The sequence below is a fragment of the Phycodurus eques genome, chromosome 15 (genome assembly GCF_024500275.1).
Source record: "Phycodurus eques isolate BA_2022a chromosome 15, UOR_Pequ_1.1, whole genome shotgun sequence".
NCBI classification, from domain to species: Eukaryota; Metazoa; Chordata; class Actinopteri; order Syngnathiformes; family Syngnathidae; genus Phycodurus; species Phycodurus eques.
In genome coordinates this window covers 3,340,001-3,358,230 of record NC_084539.1, presented here as the reverse complement: position 1 = coordinate 3,358,230, position 18,230 = coordinate 3,340,001, and the positions used below count along the sequence as shown (strand labels likewise).

Below are 18,230 nucleotides of genomic sequence, written 5' to 3'. Positions count from 1 at the left end.
CCGGATGAGGAGACTCACATTATTCATGTCCGCTCTGTGTTGCAGCGGTTACTGCAAAATGAACTTTCAGAATGTCAAGGCTGAGAAATGTGAGTTCCACAAGGCGTCCGTTTCTTTTCTGGGTTTCGTGCTGGCTCAAGGTCAAAATGGACCCTTGCAAAGTCGATGCCGTGATTAATTGGCCCACTCCCACGTCTTGCAAGGATGTACAAAGGTTCTTAGGGTTCGCAAATCTCTACAGAAAATTCATTAGAAATTTCAGTTCCATAGCATCGCCTTTGCATGATCTTACCTCGCCACACAGACCCTTTGTGTGGAACCCGGTTTGTCAGTCAGCTTTACAGAAACTAAAATTTAACTTTACCTCCGCTCCCATCCTCACTTTGCCAGATCCCAAACAGCAGTTTGTGGTAGAGGTTGATGCTGCAATAGGAGCAGTGCTCTCCCAGAAATGTCTCAAGGATGGTAAATTACATCTTTGTGCTTACCGTTCTAAAAAACTGACTCCAGCAGACATAAATTATGACATAGGTGACTGTGAACTACTGGCGGTCAAGGTGGCTTTGGTGGAGTGGAGACACTGGCTAGAGGGGGCACAGACTCCGTTTTTAGTATGGACAGATCACAAGAACCTTGAGTATCTTAAGTCTGCTAAAAGATTAAATGCGAGGAAGGTTAGATGGGCTCTGTTCTTCACAAGATTTAATTTCGTGTTATCCTACCGACCTGGTTCTGAAAATGGTAAACCGGATGATTTGTCACATATTTTCTGCGAAGAGAATTCTTTGTCCGACCCCAAGACTATTTTGCCCAAGTCATGTATTATTTCTGATTTTGTTTGGGAAGTTGAAACTGTGGTAAAACAGGCTCTGAATAACACTCTCAGCCCTGAAGATTGCCCTGAAAACAGGCTTTATGTGGTTCCGAATTTAAGAGGAGGAGTCATCCACTGGGCTCACACTAACCGGACTGTATGTTACCCAAGCATTGCCAAAACGCAGTCTGTGGTCGAACAGCGTTTTTGGTGGCCTAATGTTAGGAGTGATGTTATCAATTACGTCAATGCTTGCCAGGTATGTGCTACAAACAAGCCCTCTCATCAACGCCCTTCTGGGGAATTGCGACCCCTCCCAATACCACAACGTCCTTGGTCAGACATCTCCGTAGACTTTGTGACGGGATTACCAGCCTCTAAAGGAAATACCACCATTCTCACAGTTGTTGACAGGTTCTCTAAGATGGCACACTTAATTGCACTTCCGAAACTCCCCTCAGCTAAACACACTGCCGAGTTGATGATAAACCAGGTATTCAAGTTGGATGGTTTCCCAAGAATGTGGTATCTGATAGGGGCCCCCAATTCATTTCACGATTTTGGAAGGAGTTTTGCAGTCTAATAAGTGCTACCGTCAGTCTGTCATCTGGGTTTCATCCTGAAACCAACGCACAAACGGAGAGGCTGAAGCATGACCTGGAGACTGGGCTCCGCTTCACAGGAGCCACAATCCTGGTCTCAGAAACTGATTTGGGTAGAGTTCTCTCACAATTCTCTCCCCTGTGCATCCACTGGTCTATCGCATTTTCACATTGTGCATGGTTACCAATCATCTCTGTTTCCTACCATTGCCCCAGAATCCACGGTTCCAGCTGCATTGACCTTGGTGAGACGCTGCAGGAGGACCTGGGAGCGAGGCCGCCAGATGCTGCTATGCCAAGGCCAGTCCTACAAAACCGCAGCTGACCGTAGGAGGACACCGGCCCCGAAATATAAAGTGGGTCAGCGAGTTTGGCTCTCCACCAAGCATATTTCACTCCGGGTGGAGTCCAGGAAGCTCGCTCCCAGGTTCGTTGGGCCCTTCCCCATCACAAAGGTCATCAACCCTGTCACCATGAAGCTTAGGCTCCCAAGGTCGATGCGGGTCCACCCTGCATTTAACGCCAGCCTGCTCAAGCCCGCCCGGGAGTCCCATCTGGTCCCGGCTTCCAGCCCCTTCCTCCCCCCGTTTTATGGATGGGGGCCCTGTCTTCACAGTGAGGTGGCTGTTGTCGTCTCGTCGGAGGGGGAGGGGGTTCAATATCTGGTGGAGGGCTACGGGCCAGAGTAACGTTCATGTGTGCCGTCTGGGTTTATCGTGGATGGCTGTGAGGCGGGGGGGTACTGTCATGGGTGTGTATTAGCGTTGTTGTCTTCCCCCTGTCTCATTCTCACCTGCTCCTGAGAGCATCTTCCCCACCTGTGCCTCGTTTACCGTAATTAACCCATGCATTAGACCTCCTGTCTCATTCTTTCTGGTCGCCAGTTCGTTGTACCTTGTTGTCACGTTCCAGCATTCTTTGTTTTCACATCACTCATATTAAGACGAGAGACACTGTTCTGATTATTGACCTTACCTCTTTGCCTCACGTTTTTTGGATACTGTTGCCTTTCCGTATTCTATGCCTGTGTATCGACCTCTGCTCGTTTATTAAACCTCTCTTTTTTGAAACTGTCCATTTGTATTTGAGTCGTGCATTTTGGGTCCTGTCCTCTGTTCCGTTCATGACAGTAATGTCCTGTTGAGCCTATTGTGGTGTTTAACAAGTGGAAATAAAATGTTCCACTTGTATATACATATAGGTCACTTTTCCCCACAAAATCGATACACATGTTGAAAATAGCTTGATAATTTTAACAACACAAATTTCAATAACTCAGAAAATATACCGGTTTTCTAATTTCCCCAAAAATAATGGTTTTGGAGATGAGAGGATTTCGCCCGACAGTAACGATTATGCTTTGGGTCGTTGCGGTACGACTATATTGTTGAATTCTGTTCTGTTGTCTTGAATATGGCTGAAGGCTATGTTTACTTAACAAAATAAAATAAATATTGCTTAGCCACTTTTTTGTCCTGTTTAGCTGCATGGTCATGCAGAATTGTGGGTCTATATGCCTTTTTATGCAGAAACCTTTTCTGTGAAACAGGAAAGTTTGAAATACTCCCTCTGTGATTGTTTATACTGTGATATTTATTGGAAATTCTGCCAGAGAGAACAAGGTTTTTGATGGGACATTGAGAAAATAGAGAACAGTACAGAAATAGAAAAACAAACTAATAACAGACCCATAGCAGAATAACAGTGCCTTTGACTACTATAAAATCAATTAGGAGACGCATACTGCTTTTTTACATCCAGTACTACCACAAAATGCCGGAGCCTTCTCATCGTAACCATAGGCCTCGAGCCACTCCCTGTCAGTTCACCATTTTTTAAGGGTATTTTACCCTTAAAGGTTAATGTTCAAATTAAATTGTGCAGGTACCTTTTGACATGGAACATTGAAAAATTCAGAAAAATATTGTTTCATCTTGGGCTCACAGCCCGTTGAAACATTTTATCTCAACAGTTATGGAAAAAATGAGTACATCAGCATTACCTTAATTTCATACTTATCAGCACTTAGGAGGATGTAATCGCCAGGACTGTGCACCATAGACTCCACTTCACTTTTCTGTAGTATCACCTGTGTGAAAATTAACATGAAATAAATCTTTGTGTTGTGAGTGGTTATCACTTCAGCCTCAAAGCAAGAAGGTCCCTGGTTAAAATCCATCTTGGATTAGGATGAAGATACTGTATATAGCCTGTAAAGTAAACCTACAAAGGAGTATGCGGGTCACACTAAAAAGGAAAAAAAAAGTTTCTCTTTGACAAAAGAACCCGGAACTATGGGAGTAAGAGCTATGAAAATGCAGTTTTAACAAGTACATGTCAAAATTACCAGTTTTACCATCTAGCACCTATTGCCCTGAGCCCCTTCCTGTTTGCAGTGGTGATGGATAGGTAGAGAGATGAGACAAGATTGGAATCCCCGTGGACCATGATATTCGCAGATGACATTGTGATCTGCAGTGAAAGCAGGGAGCAGGTAGAACGATGGAGGCATGCACTGGAAAGCAGAGGAATGAATATTAGCTGAAGTAAGACAACATTAGTGCATGAATGAGAGGGGTTCACGGGGAAGCGATAGGCTACAGGGCCAAGCGATAGCGAGGGTAGAGGACTTTAAATACTTGGGGTCCACAGTCCAGAGCAATGGTGAGTGTGTCAAGGAAGTGAAAAAACGGGTCCAATCAGGTTGGAACGCGTGGAGGAAGGTGTCAGGTGTGTTATGTGACAGAAGAGTCTCTGCTAGGATGAAGGGCAAAGTTTATAAGACCGTGGTGAAGCCAGCCATGATGTACGGATTAGAGACAGTGGCACTGAAGAGACAAAAGGAAGCAGAGCTAGAGGTGGCAGAAATGAAGATGTTGAGGTCCTCTCTAGGAGTGACCAGGTTGGACAGGGTTAGATATGAACTCGTCAAAGGGACACCCAAGGTTTGTTTTGGAGACAAAGTTAGAGTGAGCAGACTTCGATGGTTTGGACATGTCCAGAGGAGAGATAGTGAGTATATTGGTAGAAAGATGATGAGGATGGAGCTCCCACGCGACAAAGCCAGAGGAAGACCAAAGAGAAGGTTGACAGATGTAGTGAGGGAAGACATGAGGGCAGTTGGTGTTAGAGAGGAGGATGCAGGAACTTAAATGGAAAGGGATGACACGCTGTTGCAACGGGACAAGCCGAAAGGAAAATATTTACAATTTTAATTTATGTTCTGTTATTTTTATTGCATTGCTTGATTTCTTTTAACTATCTTATTCCGGTGACCTTGAGTGGCTTGAAAGGCGCCTATGAATAAAATGTCTTCACCTTCTCCTCTTCCTCCTGCCAACCTCCTCCTCCTTCTCCACCTCCACCCTACATATTAATGGAGGAGGATGCAGGAGATAGGCTTAAATGGAAAAGGATGACACACTGTGGCAAATCATAATGGGACAAGCCAAAAGGTAAAGAAGAAGAAGAAATGAATCTATGTGTAAGTATGCATAATAATTGAAACTTATCGTATTAATGTAAGCAGTGTTGGGAAAGTTCATTTTCTATGCAAACTACTTCAAAGTTCATTTAACACATTTTTAAATGAACTAGTTTACAGGTTTTTTATTTTTAGGTATTACCCTCAAAATACTGGCATTTCCATATTGTTGCCACCCATTTAGTCCACAGTAGTAGCCAGCTGCAGCTTTCCCCCTACAGTCTCAAAAACATGAGAAAAAACCTGATGCTTGAATGGTCGTTTATTTAATGAGGAATTAAAACAAAAACAGGACGGAAGTCCTTAATGTGCCAACACAAAGAGGCAAACGAAACACCCCCCCCACCCCAAAATCTTCAGGTGAGTGCCCGTTAAGGTTTTGTATGCCCCTTTCAGCCCGGTAAGGCAAACGTAAAACGGCGACCCACCTCCAATTTCTGAGTGTTCCCAAGCCAACTGCTTCACCTGCTCTCTTCACCATAGTATCAATCCCCCCCAGTGAAATTCAAAGGGAAAAAGCTCTCATGCCTATCAGGTGTAGTGACTTTGACCCAGCTGCCAAAACTTCCTCCCCCACCAACAATTTGATAAACTGCATTCCTGCCTGCGGCCATGCTGTGCGAGATGGCCACTAAAAGATGCCTGCTGGACCTTAACCTAATTAGCAGCTTCCCGTCAAATCTGGATTCCAGTCTTCAAAATACTCCTTTTCTTCTTTTGAAGATAGCGACCAAAAGGTTGGGAGATCCTCTCCCCAATAGGAAGAATTCCTGGGACACTGGTGTCACCCACTGGTACTTGAGAGTCACTGCAAGGTGGACTTCCATTCAAGGTTTTCTTTAACTGAAGATAAAATGTCTGTTTTGATATTTCTCGAACTCTGCAGAAATATTCCAAATGTATGCCTTGATGTCTATGTCAGTGTGTTACCTTTACAGGTGCGGCTGCGAGATTTTGAGAACTGTTTATGTGAAGCCAAACAGCATGAAATGTGATTGAACAATAAGCAATTGATCTGCCAAGACTAAAGTTTACACAATCATTCTATATGCTTGATCTATTGAGTAAGAGTACAAAGTTGGGAGTGTTTTAGATTAATATATGATTTTTAAACACATTTTATGGGTAAAAATTATAGACTAGATTCAAGCAGATGGGTGTGGTCTTCCTCCAGTCTCTACGTCCCTTAGACACGCCCCCTGGATATTTAAACTTTGGCTCCCACCTATTCTGTCTCTCTGGTTTTTCTCTCGTGTCCTGCTTCTCTGCTGTCCTGGCTGACTAATCTCATCAACCACGGGGTGGCTTCGGCCAACACCCTTCCTTTTCTGTAGTCCTCCGGTGCTAACATGCGCCACCAAGTGCGCGAGTGCCCGCCTCAACCCGACGGCGCCGTTTTCGATTGAAGAAGCCAGCCATGCGGCTTCAATCGTTTTTTTTTTCAAGCTGTGATCTGTTGGCGGAGCCTCAGCAAGCAACTAACGGCATTCCGTACCGGTCACGCACGCAGTTGAGAGCAAGCACGGGCCCTCCACAAGTTCAATTGGCAGGAAAGTTACGACTGCACTTGACAGGCCAACTTCTTTTGCTTTTTCTGCCTGTTTTTGTTTCATTTTTCTGCATCCTTTTTCTTCTTCAACCGAACCTGCTTTGTTTTCCTCCTGAGATGCGTGGAGAAAAGACCATCCCCAAAGACCAATGAACCTACGGTTGTGAGTACCACAACAAGCATTGCTAGAATGTACAAGATTAGTGCCTATAATTTTGGGGAAAATACTAGCTTCATACAAAGTTCCAACTTTGTTGTCGCTCAACAAGGTGCAACCTATTCACGCTCATTTTTAGTCCAGCAACACTTGGTCCTATCTTACCTTTTCATTTACCCTAAGTGTTGTTTTCTTTCTTTAGTTAGACCCCTCTGTGTGTTTCCTTATTGATCCCTTGTAGATTTCATTAAATATTCTATAAAATTCCACTCCTTGTTGTGTTTTGCGAGTGTTTTGAGTTTAATAATGAAGCCTCTGTAATCTAGGATTCGTATTTCATAAAATGTAGCAACCTTTAGATAAGAGGTTTTTGTCACTTTTTCCTAAATTTTATACATATAAAAAGAGACGTGGCACCCTTCATGAGACAAAACCGCTTGATTATACCGTTAAGCATCAAATCACACGAAACCGGAAACAACGCAGGCATCGCTGCTTCGACTAATTTATTTCTTAAATAAATTACGTTTATCCAAACGCCAATATACGCTACAAAGGAACGAGCAACGAGTAATTTACCTTACTATTTGTTGCCAACTAACACAGATTTCCCGACTGAGGGAACCGCCACAAGCTCTTTTTTCCCCTCCAAGAATGAATCACATTTTGATGACACATACGTCCATGTTACTGTTGATGGCTGGGATCACCAAAAAAGGCTACTCCACTGGCTCCCTGTACAATACCACATCCAAATTAAAAAACTGATATGGCACTTCAAAGCCATCAATAACCTCGCCCCAACATATCTTGCTGACCTCCTTCATGTTGCCGTACCCTCACTCTCTCAGAACTTTGTCTTCATTCCATCTCACCGTCCCTTCTGCTCATCTGTCCACCGTGGGGGACAAAGCCTTCAGCTGTTTTGCCCTAGGTCTTTGGAACTCCTGACCTCTGAAACACAGACTTATTAACCCTCTTCAAATCCAAACTCAAGACACACCTATTCTGGACTGCGTATTCACTTTAAAATTTACCACATCATTTGCCATTTTACAACCCCAATTCCAATGAAGTTGGGACGTTGTGTTAAACATAAATAAAAACAGAATACAATGATTTGAAAATCATGTTCAACCTATATGTAATTGAATACACTACAAAGACAAGATATTTAATGTTCACACTGATAAACTTGATTGTTTTTAGCGAATAATCATTAACTTAGAATTTTATGGCTGCAACACATTTCAAAAAAGCTGGGCGAGGTACATCTCTTTCACTCTCCTCCTCCACCCTACATATGAATGCTCATTTACTGTCTGTTGAGCAGTGTTTTCTCCTGGAAGTCTCTAAGGAAACATGGCATTCTAATGAACAAGAATGAATTGCCGTTGAAAAACCACTCACAGATGCCAGAATGAGCAAATACACAATAACATACATCAGCCAGAAATGCACTATGTTCAGTTCACGTTCACCCAAAATATGAATGAGTGCGATGAATGAAAGTTCATGAACTTGTTCAGGTCTGACTATATGTCATGACTATACGGAGCCAGCATTGGTTCTGACAGGGCCACCACAACTTGTCTTACCACTCAAAAAGGTTGAATGTCTAACCCTGAAAGGCATGATAGGTGGAGTGCTATAGAGATGGTTTCCTTCTGAAAGGTGCTCCCATCTCCACACTTTCACCTGGGTAACCTGTTCTAGGCAGAGTCCTTATGGCTCCAAAAGTATTACATCCATGAATGATGGGGACCATTGTGCTGAATGGGAGTTGCCAAGCTGCAGAAATTTTGTAACAGGGTCCATACACAACTTTTGCAATAGTTGCAAGCGGAAAATGGTGGAAGGCATATTTTCCGTCTCGCACTATCCTGAACTTTGGGCCAATAGAAAAATTATATAGAGACGTCTCTGCAGGAGGCTTTCAAACTCCCTTTCAAATCTCCCTGCTCAGCCTGAAATACACCTTGAAGCACTCTTCCTGCAACAAGAAAGGAGTGAAATTAGTACTGGATACTCCCACTCCCCCCCTTTTTAATTTTTTTATTTGCTGCTGTGTCACCTCCTCCTCCTTAAAATAAGCAAAGTTAGGGCTTTCATTTATAACAATGACAAATACATATTGCCAAGTTGCAGTCCACTCAGCGGGGAAAGCCTCCCATTTGTAGGCTCATAGGTTACCACTTCCAAATATGGGATGGCTGCACCCCCATTGTCATCGTCGTTGCGCGTTTACGTGGGGCCTTTCACACTGAGCAAGTAGTGTGAAAAGGCCTTAAACATCTGACTTCTCTCCAACACAGGGAGCAACAAAAAGAGAAAAAAAAGTACTTTAGGGCTACAAATACAATCTCCTGATTTTGCAAATCAAAGTATGTGTTTTGTATCAACATCCATCAATCCACCCATTTTGTTCCGCTTATCTAAGGTCAGGTTGTGGGGGCAGCAGCTTAAGCAGGAAGCCCAGACTTTTCTCTCTCCAGCCACTTCGTCCAGCTCTTCTGGTGGGATCATGTGGCATTCCCAGGCCAACCGAGAGACATAGTCTCTCCAGCGTGTCCTGGATAGTCCCCGGGGTCTCCACCCGGGGGGACGCGCCCGGAACACCTCACTAGGGAGGTGTCCAGGGGGCATCCTAATTAGATGCCCGAGCCACCTCATCTGGCTCCTCTCAATGCGGAGGAGCAGCAGGTCGACTTTGAGCCCCTCCTGGTTGACCGAGCTTCTCACCATATCTTTGAGGAAGAGTCCAGATACCCTGCGGAGGAAACTCATTTCGGCCACGATCTTGTTCTTTTGGTCGCGACCCACAGCTCGTGACCATAGGTGAGGACAGGAACGTAGATCGACCAGTAAATTGAGAAATTTGCTTTTCGGCTTAGCTCCTTCTTCACCACAACGTACCAAAGTCCGTATCAATGCAGAGTCTGCACCGATCCGCCTGTCGAGCTCCCGTTCCATTCTTCCCTCACTCGTGGACAAGACCCCAAGATACTTGAACTCCTCCACTTGGGGCAGGATCTTATCCCCGACCTGGAGAGGGCACTCCACCCAACCGCAGCACATTGTCCATTGTTACGTACTCCATAACCTGTGGGTTCTTCTTCATTGGTGTTCCGCGTTCTCTTCCAGTCGGCGCACTGTGTATCGAAATTTAGAACAGTAATTTTTTAAATTTGAACGATTCCAGGAGAATCGGAATGTTAGTCCCGGTTCCAATCAATTCTCAATGCCCAACCCTAAATACTATCCGTACAAGATTCCCATGACTTTTCCAAAACATTATAAAAGATTTTATTTGAAAAGAACTTTTCAAGACCTGGAAAATGAGTTTTCAATTTCCATAACTTTTCCAGGTCTTTTCATGACCGTACGAACCCTCTCTCCAGGTCTCTGCCTAGATACAATCCCGTATTGAGTGTCGACCAACAATTACTTAGAATTAATAACTGGGATCTTTAAGACCCCATAAAGTGATTTCTGTGATTTGTTTCTAAATACATTTGATATGTTTGAAGTGCTGAAAAGATGCAAATACTGAGAGCAATTTAGAACTGAACTCTTGAGACAGGGTTAAAACGCTTTTTCACCGTTTTCTACTTTCCTCTTGCTAGCCTAAGACCACAAATTACAGACATTTTGGAATTAAAAAAAAAATTTGCCGATAATAATTAACAATACAATACAACACAAGTCTCTAAAAAAATTTAAACTTGAAATTATTGGCAGACCTTGGTAACCCATTCAGTATGTCCAGTCAGAGTGTTGAGACAGGCACCGACTGCCAAAGCCCAGACCTTCACAGTGAAGTCTGCAGAGCCGCTCACCAGCATGTCCATCTCATCATTGTAGTCCACACTGAAAACTGAGTAGACACAAATGAAATTATCCAGATTAATAAGAATACATTTTATAATTTGGTGTCATAAATGAACCAGTATCACAGTTAAAGTTTGTATTGCCTACCATAATAGAGACAGTGGCAGCTGGTCAACAGAGGGAGCCACCCTACCACTCAGCTGACTAACCTTGAATAAGAAACTAATTAAATGAAAACCACTTCTGTTTACTATTTAGTCATCATCTAAAAATATAACTATATTTTAAAATATTTTTCTGATAATACTTCAACTGGTGTCACATTGGGATCCGCATTTTGTTTAAAAATAGCCTCTGAAAACATTTACAGTATGTTATAGTTTTGAATGCCGTTTCAAATGACATACTTCCAAATGCATATTTCTAGCCATGTTCCCAGCTAGCAAGAGGCTGAGCTGCACTGCATTCGTTTAAGGAGTAAACCACTAGAGCACAAGTGAGTAACATTTCTGTTGGTTATCTAGTATGTTCCATGTGGGTACTTGGTACGCCTCTGTACTGTAACGAAAAAAACAGAATACGAATATGATTTTTCACTAGCTGTCCGCAACCCACCCATAAATGAACCAGTATCACAGTTGAAGTTGTTTGAATTGCCCACAACAATAGAGGCAGTGGCTGCTAGTCAATACACACACTGTTGCTGGTATTTTGGCCATTTCCTCCATGCAGATCTCCTCGAGAGCAGTGATGTTTTGGGGCTGTCGCTGGGCAACACAGACTTTCAACTCACTCCAAAGATTTTCTACAGGGTTGAGATCTGGAGACTGGCTAGGCCAATTCAGGACCTTGAAATGCTTCTTATGAAGCCACTCCTTCGTTGCCCGGGGATTGGGATCATTTTCATGCTGAAAGACCCAGGCATGTTTCATCTTCAATACCCTTGCTGATGGAATGAGGTTTTCACTCAAAATCTCACGATACATGGCCCCATTCATTCTTTCCTTGACACGGATCAGTCGTCCTGGTCCCTTTGCAGAAAAACAGCACCAAAGCATGACGTTTGCACCCCCATGCTTCACAGTAGGTATGGTGTTCTTTGGATGCAACTCAGCATTCTTTCTCCTCCAAATACGACAAGTTGAGTTTTTAACAAAAAGTTCTATTTTGGTTTCATCTGACTATTTGACAGTCTCCCAATCCTCTTCTGGATCATTCAAATGCTCTCTAGCTAACTTCAGACGGCCTGGACATGTACTGACTTAAGCAGGGGGTCATGTCTGGCACTGCAGGATTTGAGTCCCTGGTGGCGTAGTGTTACTGACAGTAGACTTAGCCTGCAGGTCATTCACTAGGTCAGTGAATGGGCCACTTTCTGTCACTAGGAGCCAGTTTCTGTAGCCGGGGATCGGAACCCCATGGCGATCGGAACCCCATGACGCCCAGCTCACATTGCACCTGACCCCCTTCCCCCCTCCCACAAGTGGGGAGCCCATGGCAAGGGGGACCCAAGTTGTCTTTTCGGGCTGTGCCTGGCCAGACCCCATGGGTGCAGGCCCAGGCACCAGGTGCTTGCCATCATGCCCCACCTCTGGGCCTGGCTCCAGAGGGGGACCCTGGTGACCCGCGTCCGGGCGAAGGAAAACTAGGTCCAATATTTTTACTTGTTATAAGGGGTCTTTGAGCGTGCTTTGTCTGGTTCCTCACCTTTGCCATGGGGGACCCTACCAGGGGCATGAAGCCCCAGACAACATTGATCCTAGGATCACTGGGACACACAAACCCCTCCACCATGATAAGATGACGGCTCCAGGAGGGGCTGTTCAAACCCGAGTAAGGGCTTTAGTTAAAAACTAACCCAGCCACTTGGTTGCCCTTTGGGCATGGAATTTAGAAAAGCACAAAGTGCTGGGCTGTGGGAGTTCTAGTGTAAGACAACATCATAACAAAAAGAACATAATTTAGACAACAACAGTGAATAAACACCAACTTTGAGTAAAATAATTAATCGGGAAAATTTCTTGCAAACCAATATCAATGCAATAAAGAAAAATCGTTAATTGCAGCCACTCAAGATTCAAACGGGTTAGGGTTATTTTACAATTATTATAGGAGCTTATATGCATCTTTGAACAATCCAGCCTAAAAATAAATTTAAACTTTTTTAATTACCAAAACACTCCTCAATTAAACAAAGAAACTAAGGACAGTCTTGAGGACCCGTTAACCATGACAGAATTACATAGTGCATTAAAAAATATGCGGTCAGGAAGAGCACTTGGCCCGGATAGAATTTCAGTCGAATTCATTAAACATTTGTGGTCAATATTAGTGCCTCTATTTTTCAAAACAGTCAGGAAGATAAAAGGTCAAATTAGAAACCATATGAACATAGCTTCAATCAAACAACTACTAAAACCAGGCAAAGACCCCGCTTTCCCGGCTAATTATTGGCCTTTATCACTGCCTAATGTAGATATCAAGATTAGCTCGAAAGCCTTTGCCGCAAGGCTTGAAAAAGGTACTCCCGTCGATAATCCACTACGACCAGACAAGTTTCATTAAAGGTCGAAGTTCCACAAATAATGTCAGATGTCCATCAAATTTAATAAGCATGTCACATAGTAAGAACTTTTGATATAGTTAACGAGTCATTCCTATTTGCAGTACTTCGCAAATTTGGCTTTGGAGATTCATTTACACATTGGATCGTATCATTATACAACTCACCAAAAGCGACGGTCACCACGAATAGGATCACGTTTTAATCTACAAAGAGGAACCAGAAAAGGGTGCCCACTTTCACCAATGCTATTTGCAATATACATCCAACTGCTAGCAACGTCGAAGTGCTCGTATGAGAACTGTAAGACACCAGTATATCACGAACGCCGCACTGCTAACACTCGCTGAAAAGGTAAACGAACTGGGAAAAAAGCACCCTGATTCAATCCTCATTATTCTTGGGGACTTTAACAAAGCACAACTCAACTACGAAATCCCTAAATACAAGCAGCACATAGACTGTCCCACCAGGGAAAACAACATTCTAGACCACTGCTACACAAAGTTAAATGACGCATACGGTGCTAACTCTGGGCTCGTCTGATCACTGCTTAACTCACTCAACACCAACATAGAGGCACAAACTTAAATGTGCGAAGCCCGTGGTGAAAACTGTGAAAAGGTGGACCAACGCACCAAAGATAGAACTTCAAGAATGTTTAAACTGCATAGATTGGAGTGTCTTTAAAACTTCAAGTGGCAGCCTGGACGAATATACTGATTGTGTCACATCCTATATAAGTTTCTGTGAAGATGTGTGTGTACCAACAAAGACATTTCGCACGTTCAATAACAACAAGCCGTGGTTCACTGCCAAACTTCAGCAACTTCGCCAGGCTAAAGAGGACACCTATCGAAGTGGGGATAGAGCCCTGCACAAATCGCGCAAGAAACCAGTTAACAAAATAAATTAACATCACAAAGAGAAATTATGCAGAAAAGATGGAAAAACAATTTACTGTTAACGACTAAATCAGTCAGGCGTGGATTACAATCGCTAACAAACTACAAGCGACCATCCACCCAAGCAGAGAACAATAAAGGACCAGCTGACGACTTGAACACCTTCTACTGCAGATTTGAAAAGGACACTTCCACACCCCACACCCACCCATCCGCACCACCGACCACCATCACACCCCTGACTCTCCCTTCTGCGTTGACCATTCACGAACAGGATGTGAGATGTATCTTCAAACAACAAAAGATCAAAAAAGGGGCAGGCCCAGACTTTGTGTCCCCATCCTCCCTCAAAGTCTGTGTGGATGTGCTCACGACCCACAGCTCTTGACCACAGGTGAGGGTAGGAACGTAGATCGACCGGTAAATCGAGAGCTTCGTCTTTCGGCTTAGCTCCTTCTTTACCACAACGGATCGATATAAAGTCTGCATCACTGCGGACGCAGCACCGATCAGCCGCTTCATACTCAGCTGCGAACTGCTCCAGTGAGAGTTGGAGATTGCGGCTTGATGACGCCAACAGAACCACATCATCTGCAAAAAGCAGAGATGCAATACTGAGGCCACCAAACCTGATCCCCTCTACGCCTCAGCTGCACCTTGAAATTCTGTTCATAAAAGTTATTAACAGAATCGGTGACAAAGGGAAGCCTTGGCGGAGTCCAACCCTCACCGGAAACGAGTCAGACTTACTGCCGGATATCCGGACCAAACTCTGACTCCAGTCGTACAGGCCGTCGTAAAGCCCGTATCATGGGGTTCGGTACCCCATACTCCCGAAGCACCCCCCACAGGACCCCTCGAGGGACACAGTCAAATGCCTTCTCCAAGTCCACAAAACACATGTAGACTGGTTGGGCGAACTCCCATGCAGCCTCGATGACCCTGCTGAGGGTGTAGAGCTGGTCCTCTGTTTCACGGCCAGGACGAAAACCACACTGCTCCTCTTGAATCTGAGATTCGACTTCCCGACTCCACCGACTCACATCGTCCCGAGTCAAGGTCAGCAGCGCCCGATCCCCACTATCCACAGTGTTGATGGTGCACTGCTTCCCCCTCCTGAGACGCCGGATGGCGGACAAGAATTTCCTCTAAGCGAACTCCTCCCATGCCCGAGTTTTTGCTTCAGCGACCACCAAAGCTGCATTCCGCTTGGCCAGCCAGTACCCATCAGCTGCCTCAGGAGACCTACAGGCCAAGAAGGCCCGATAGGACTCCTTCTTCAGCTTGACGACATCCCTCACCGTTGGTGTCCACCAACGGGTTCGGGGATTCCCGCCACGACAGGCAACGACCGTCACCTTACGGCCACAGAAGACTGGGAAAGTTGAGGAATGCTCATCAAACACCAGTTTGGAACATCCCAGAGGTGAACAGGTTAATTGCGAACATGTGGGTGCCATGATAGGGTATAAAAGGAGCTTCCCTGAATTGCTCAGTCATTCACAAGCAAAGATGGGGCGAGGTTCACCTCTTTGTGAACAAGTGCTCGAGAAAATAGTCCCATCACAGTCATATCATCATCCATCACAGTCTGGTTTGGTGCTGCTACAAAAAAGGACAAACTCCGACTGCAACGGACCATCAAAACTGCTGAACAAAAATCATCTGTACCCCACTACCCACCCATGAAGACTTGCACGCTGCCAGAACTAAGACAAGAGCATGCAAAATCCTATCGGACCCTCCACATCCCGGTCACCACCTCTTCCGGCTCCTTCCCTCAGGTAGGCGCTACCGATCAATGCAAACTAGAACTAGCAGACATTCCAACAGCTTCTTCCCTCTTGCAATGAACTTCTTAAACACCTACCCAACAATTCCATTGCACCATGCTGGCAATTTTGTGTCTTTTTGTCTTGAGTTTGTTGTCATATTTCTGTCGGGCCAATTATATATTACTTGTGCACTCACTGTAGTAGTCTCAACACGCTGCACTATTTGCATATCTGTTGTTGACCAATACTGGCCAGTCATGCCAAAGTAGCATCTGCTCCATTTGCACACTGATTGAGGAGTATCTGCACCATTTACACAATCAACATTGTCCCAGATTATCGTACTATTCGCTTGTCTCGGCGCCCTTTGTACAATGGTTATTGCACCGAACTATTGCAATATTAGTCATTCGAACTGCTCTAAGTGCTCGAGGACTCTGCATCTTTTTGCACAATTGTCAAAAAAAAAAAAAAAAAAAAAAAATGTACCGGCATTATCAGATAACTAGCAACCCTTTATTGCTCAGTGACTGTTTTTCTCAATGTCTTTATGTCTCAAAAGTGTTCTCTGTCAATTGACCGTCTGTTGTCGTACTCGAGCGGCTCCAATTACCGGAGACAAATTCCTTGTGTGTTTTTTGGACATACTTGGCAAATAAAGATGATTCTGATTATGATTGTTAATTTGTCCCATTAGATATTGTCCCTTAAAAAGTAGGAGGCACATATGCAAACTGTTGTAATTCCTACACCGTTCACATGAATTGGATGGAAATACCCTCAGATTAAAGCTGAAAGTCTGCAGTTAAAGCACATCAACATTTGTATATGTTCCCTTCTGGCAGTGTTATCGGGAGGCATGGCGTGAACTTCCACAGCTATGAAGATGATACTCAACTATACATCTCTAAAGGGCCTAAAAGAGAAACTTCTGACTAAACTGCAAGTGCTTTCCTTAAAAACTTCCCCACTGGTGAAAAGACCTGGTACAAAAGGTGCGTACGCACAAAAACGTGGCATCAGATGATGAACTCTGATGAACAATTCATGCCCGGCAACATATGATTTCAACAATGCAATTGAGGCAAGGACTCAGAATTCATTTGTTAACCAGTGTATTTAATGAACCACTGATATTTGTGAGGACACCTATTAATTGATTGAGGCGATCATTTATGCCGACTATAGCCATCACAATCGCTTCGTGACTCCAGCACATGCACTGAAAAAAGGAGTCCTTTGAATTTACTTCATTTGAACATGTACATCGGTTGCACATGATTAAAATGTGTTTAAATTGACATAATTTACCACTCTTCCCCTATAAAAAACATGATTTTTTGTCAGTGTGCGTGTCCTCTCCTGTGTATTAAAATAATAAATTGTGTAATCAAAAAGGAGTCAAAGTTTTTGATATCCTCTTTGATATGCTGATGTGCTTCTATTTGAATTCAAAAGATTTATTACAAATACCACACCTACAACATTTACGCATGAACCTTTATCGCACAGAACTGAGTGTAGGTTACTGTATGAACACATTTGTTATGAGTTCTAAAAAATATATGGTATTAACCTTGTGGGGTGATAATAGTCAGCCACATGTGCTCCCAGCACCCCTGAGAGAGCAGCGTCACCCACGATCGCAGCAATTCTCTCCTCGAACGGGGTGAGGCCCTCCGCGCCGGTTCTTCCGCCTTTTTTTGGCCACACTTTGGCGGTGGGCAGTTGTCCTCCGCTTCACATCCACCTTAATGTCTGACCACTTCTTTTTTAGTTCAGCATGCGCACTATTCTGTCTCCACAGCATCGACAGCCCCACGCGCGCTGTCCCATTCACTCCTCTTTTGCGTGTTGTTAACGCCGTAGGACAGCATGCCAAAGAGGACTTTTTTGCGCGCCTCCACTTCATTGAGCAACTTCACATTCAGAAAAATTGTTTTTATTCATTACCTTGCTCATTTTCCTTTTTTTCTGATCATGCAGAGATTGGCATCTCAGGTGCAGGGTTCATCTAAATATGATTTTCATATTCAAATATGGGCGTGGACAAAAAAACCCACGTTTTTTTTATCATTTAAATAACATAGCCAAAGACCGCCCCATTCTATCTCTGTGGATGAGTGGTCGGAGGGTATTGATTTGAACTATGTAATGTACTTTTGAGATGTTTATCATTGTATGAAGAGTGTTTTATAAATAAAGTTTGATTTGATTTGAGTGTCAGGACCAGTGAAAGTTATACTGGTGGATGACCGGGTTTGGTGCGGTGTGCCAAATATGGCTTCTGTTTTTGAGATGTTTAGTTGGAGGAGGTTTTGCACCGTACATGCCTTCATCTCCTCCAGGCAGGAGTTAAGGGTGGATGAAGGGAAGGCTGCAGAAGGGAAGAAGTTGTGTGTCATCAGCATAGCAAAGGAATTAAATTCTATGCTGGTTAATGACACAACCAAGCTGGAGCATGTATGGTGTGAAAAGGGTAGGGCCAAGGACTAAACTGGGGCTTCTTTGCACAGCCTGCACCTGATGTGGTAGACATTGATATCGTGT

At 44.0% G+C, this 18,230-nt stretch overlaps 1 protein-coding gene across 21 annotated transcripts in view; it reads right to left on the bottom strand.

Moving 5' to 3' along the window:
- fbxw2 (F-box and WD repeat domain containing 2) overlaps positions 1 to 18,230 on the bottom strand; it is a 97,228-nt gene that overhangs the window by 22,192 nt on the left and 56,806 nt on the right. For 20 of the 21 annotated variants that reach the window (XR_009769962.1, XR_009769963.1, XM_061699482.1 and 17 more), the window contains 2 exons: positions 10,350 to 10,483; positions 3,419 to 3,505 (listed from right to left, as the gene is read on the bottom strand). Coding sequence is in view for 19 of the 21 variants with exons in the window: in XM_061699482.1 (XP_061555466.1) it covers positions 3,419 to 3,505; positions 10,350 to 10,483 (221 nt within the window). In the remaining 2 variants the exon portion in view is untranslated. The remainder of the gene's footprint in view (positions 1 to 3,418; positions 3,506 to 10,349; positions 10,484 to 18,230) is intronic. The other variant, XM_061699478.1, reaches the window with a different exon arrangement.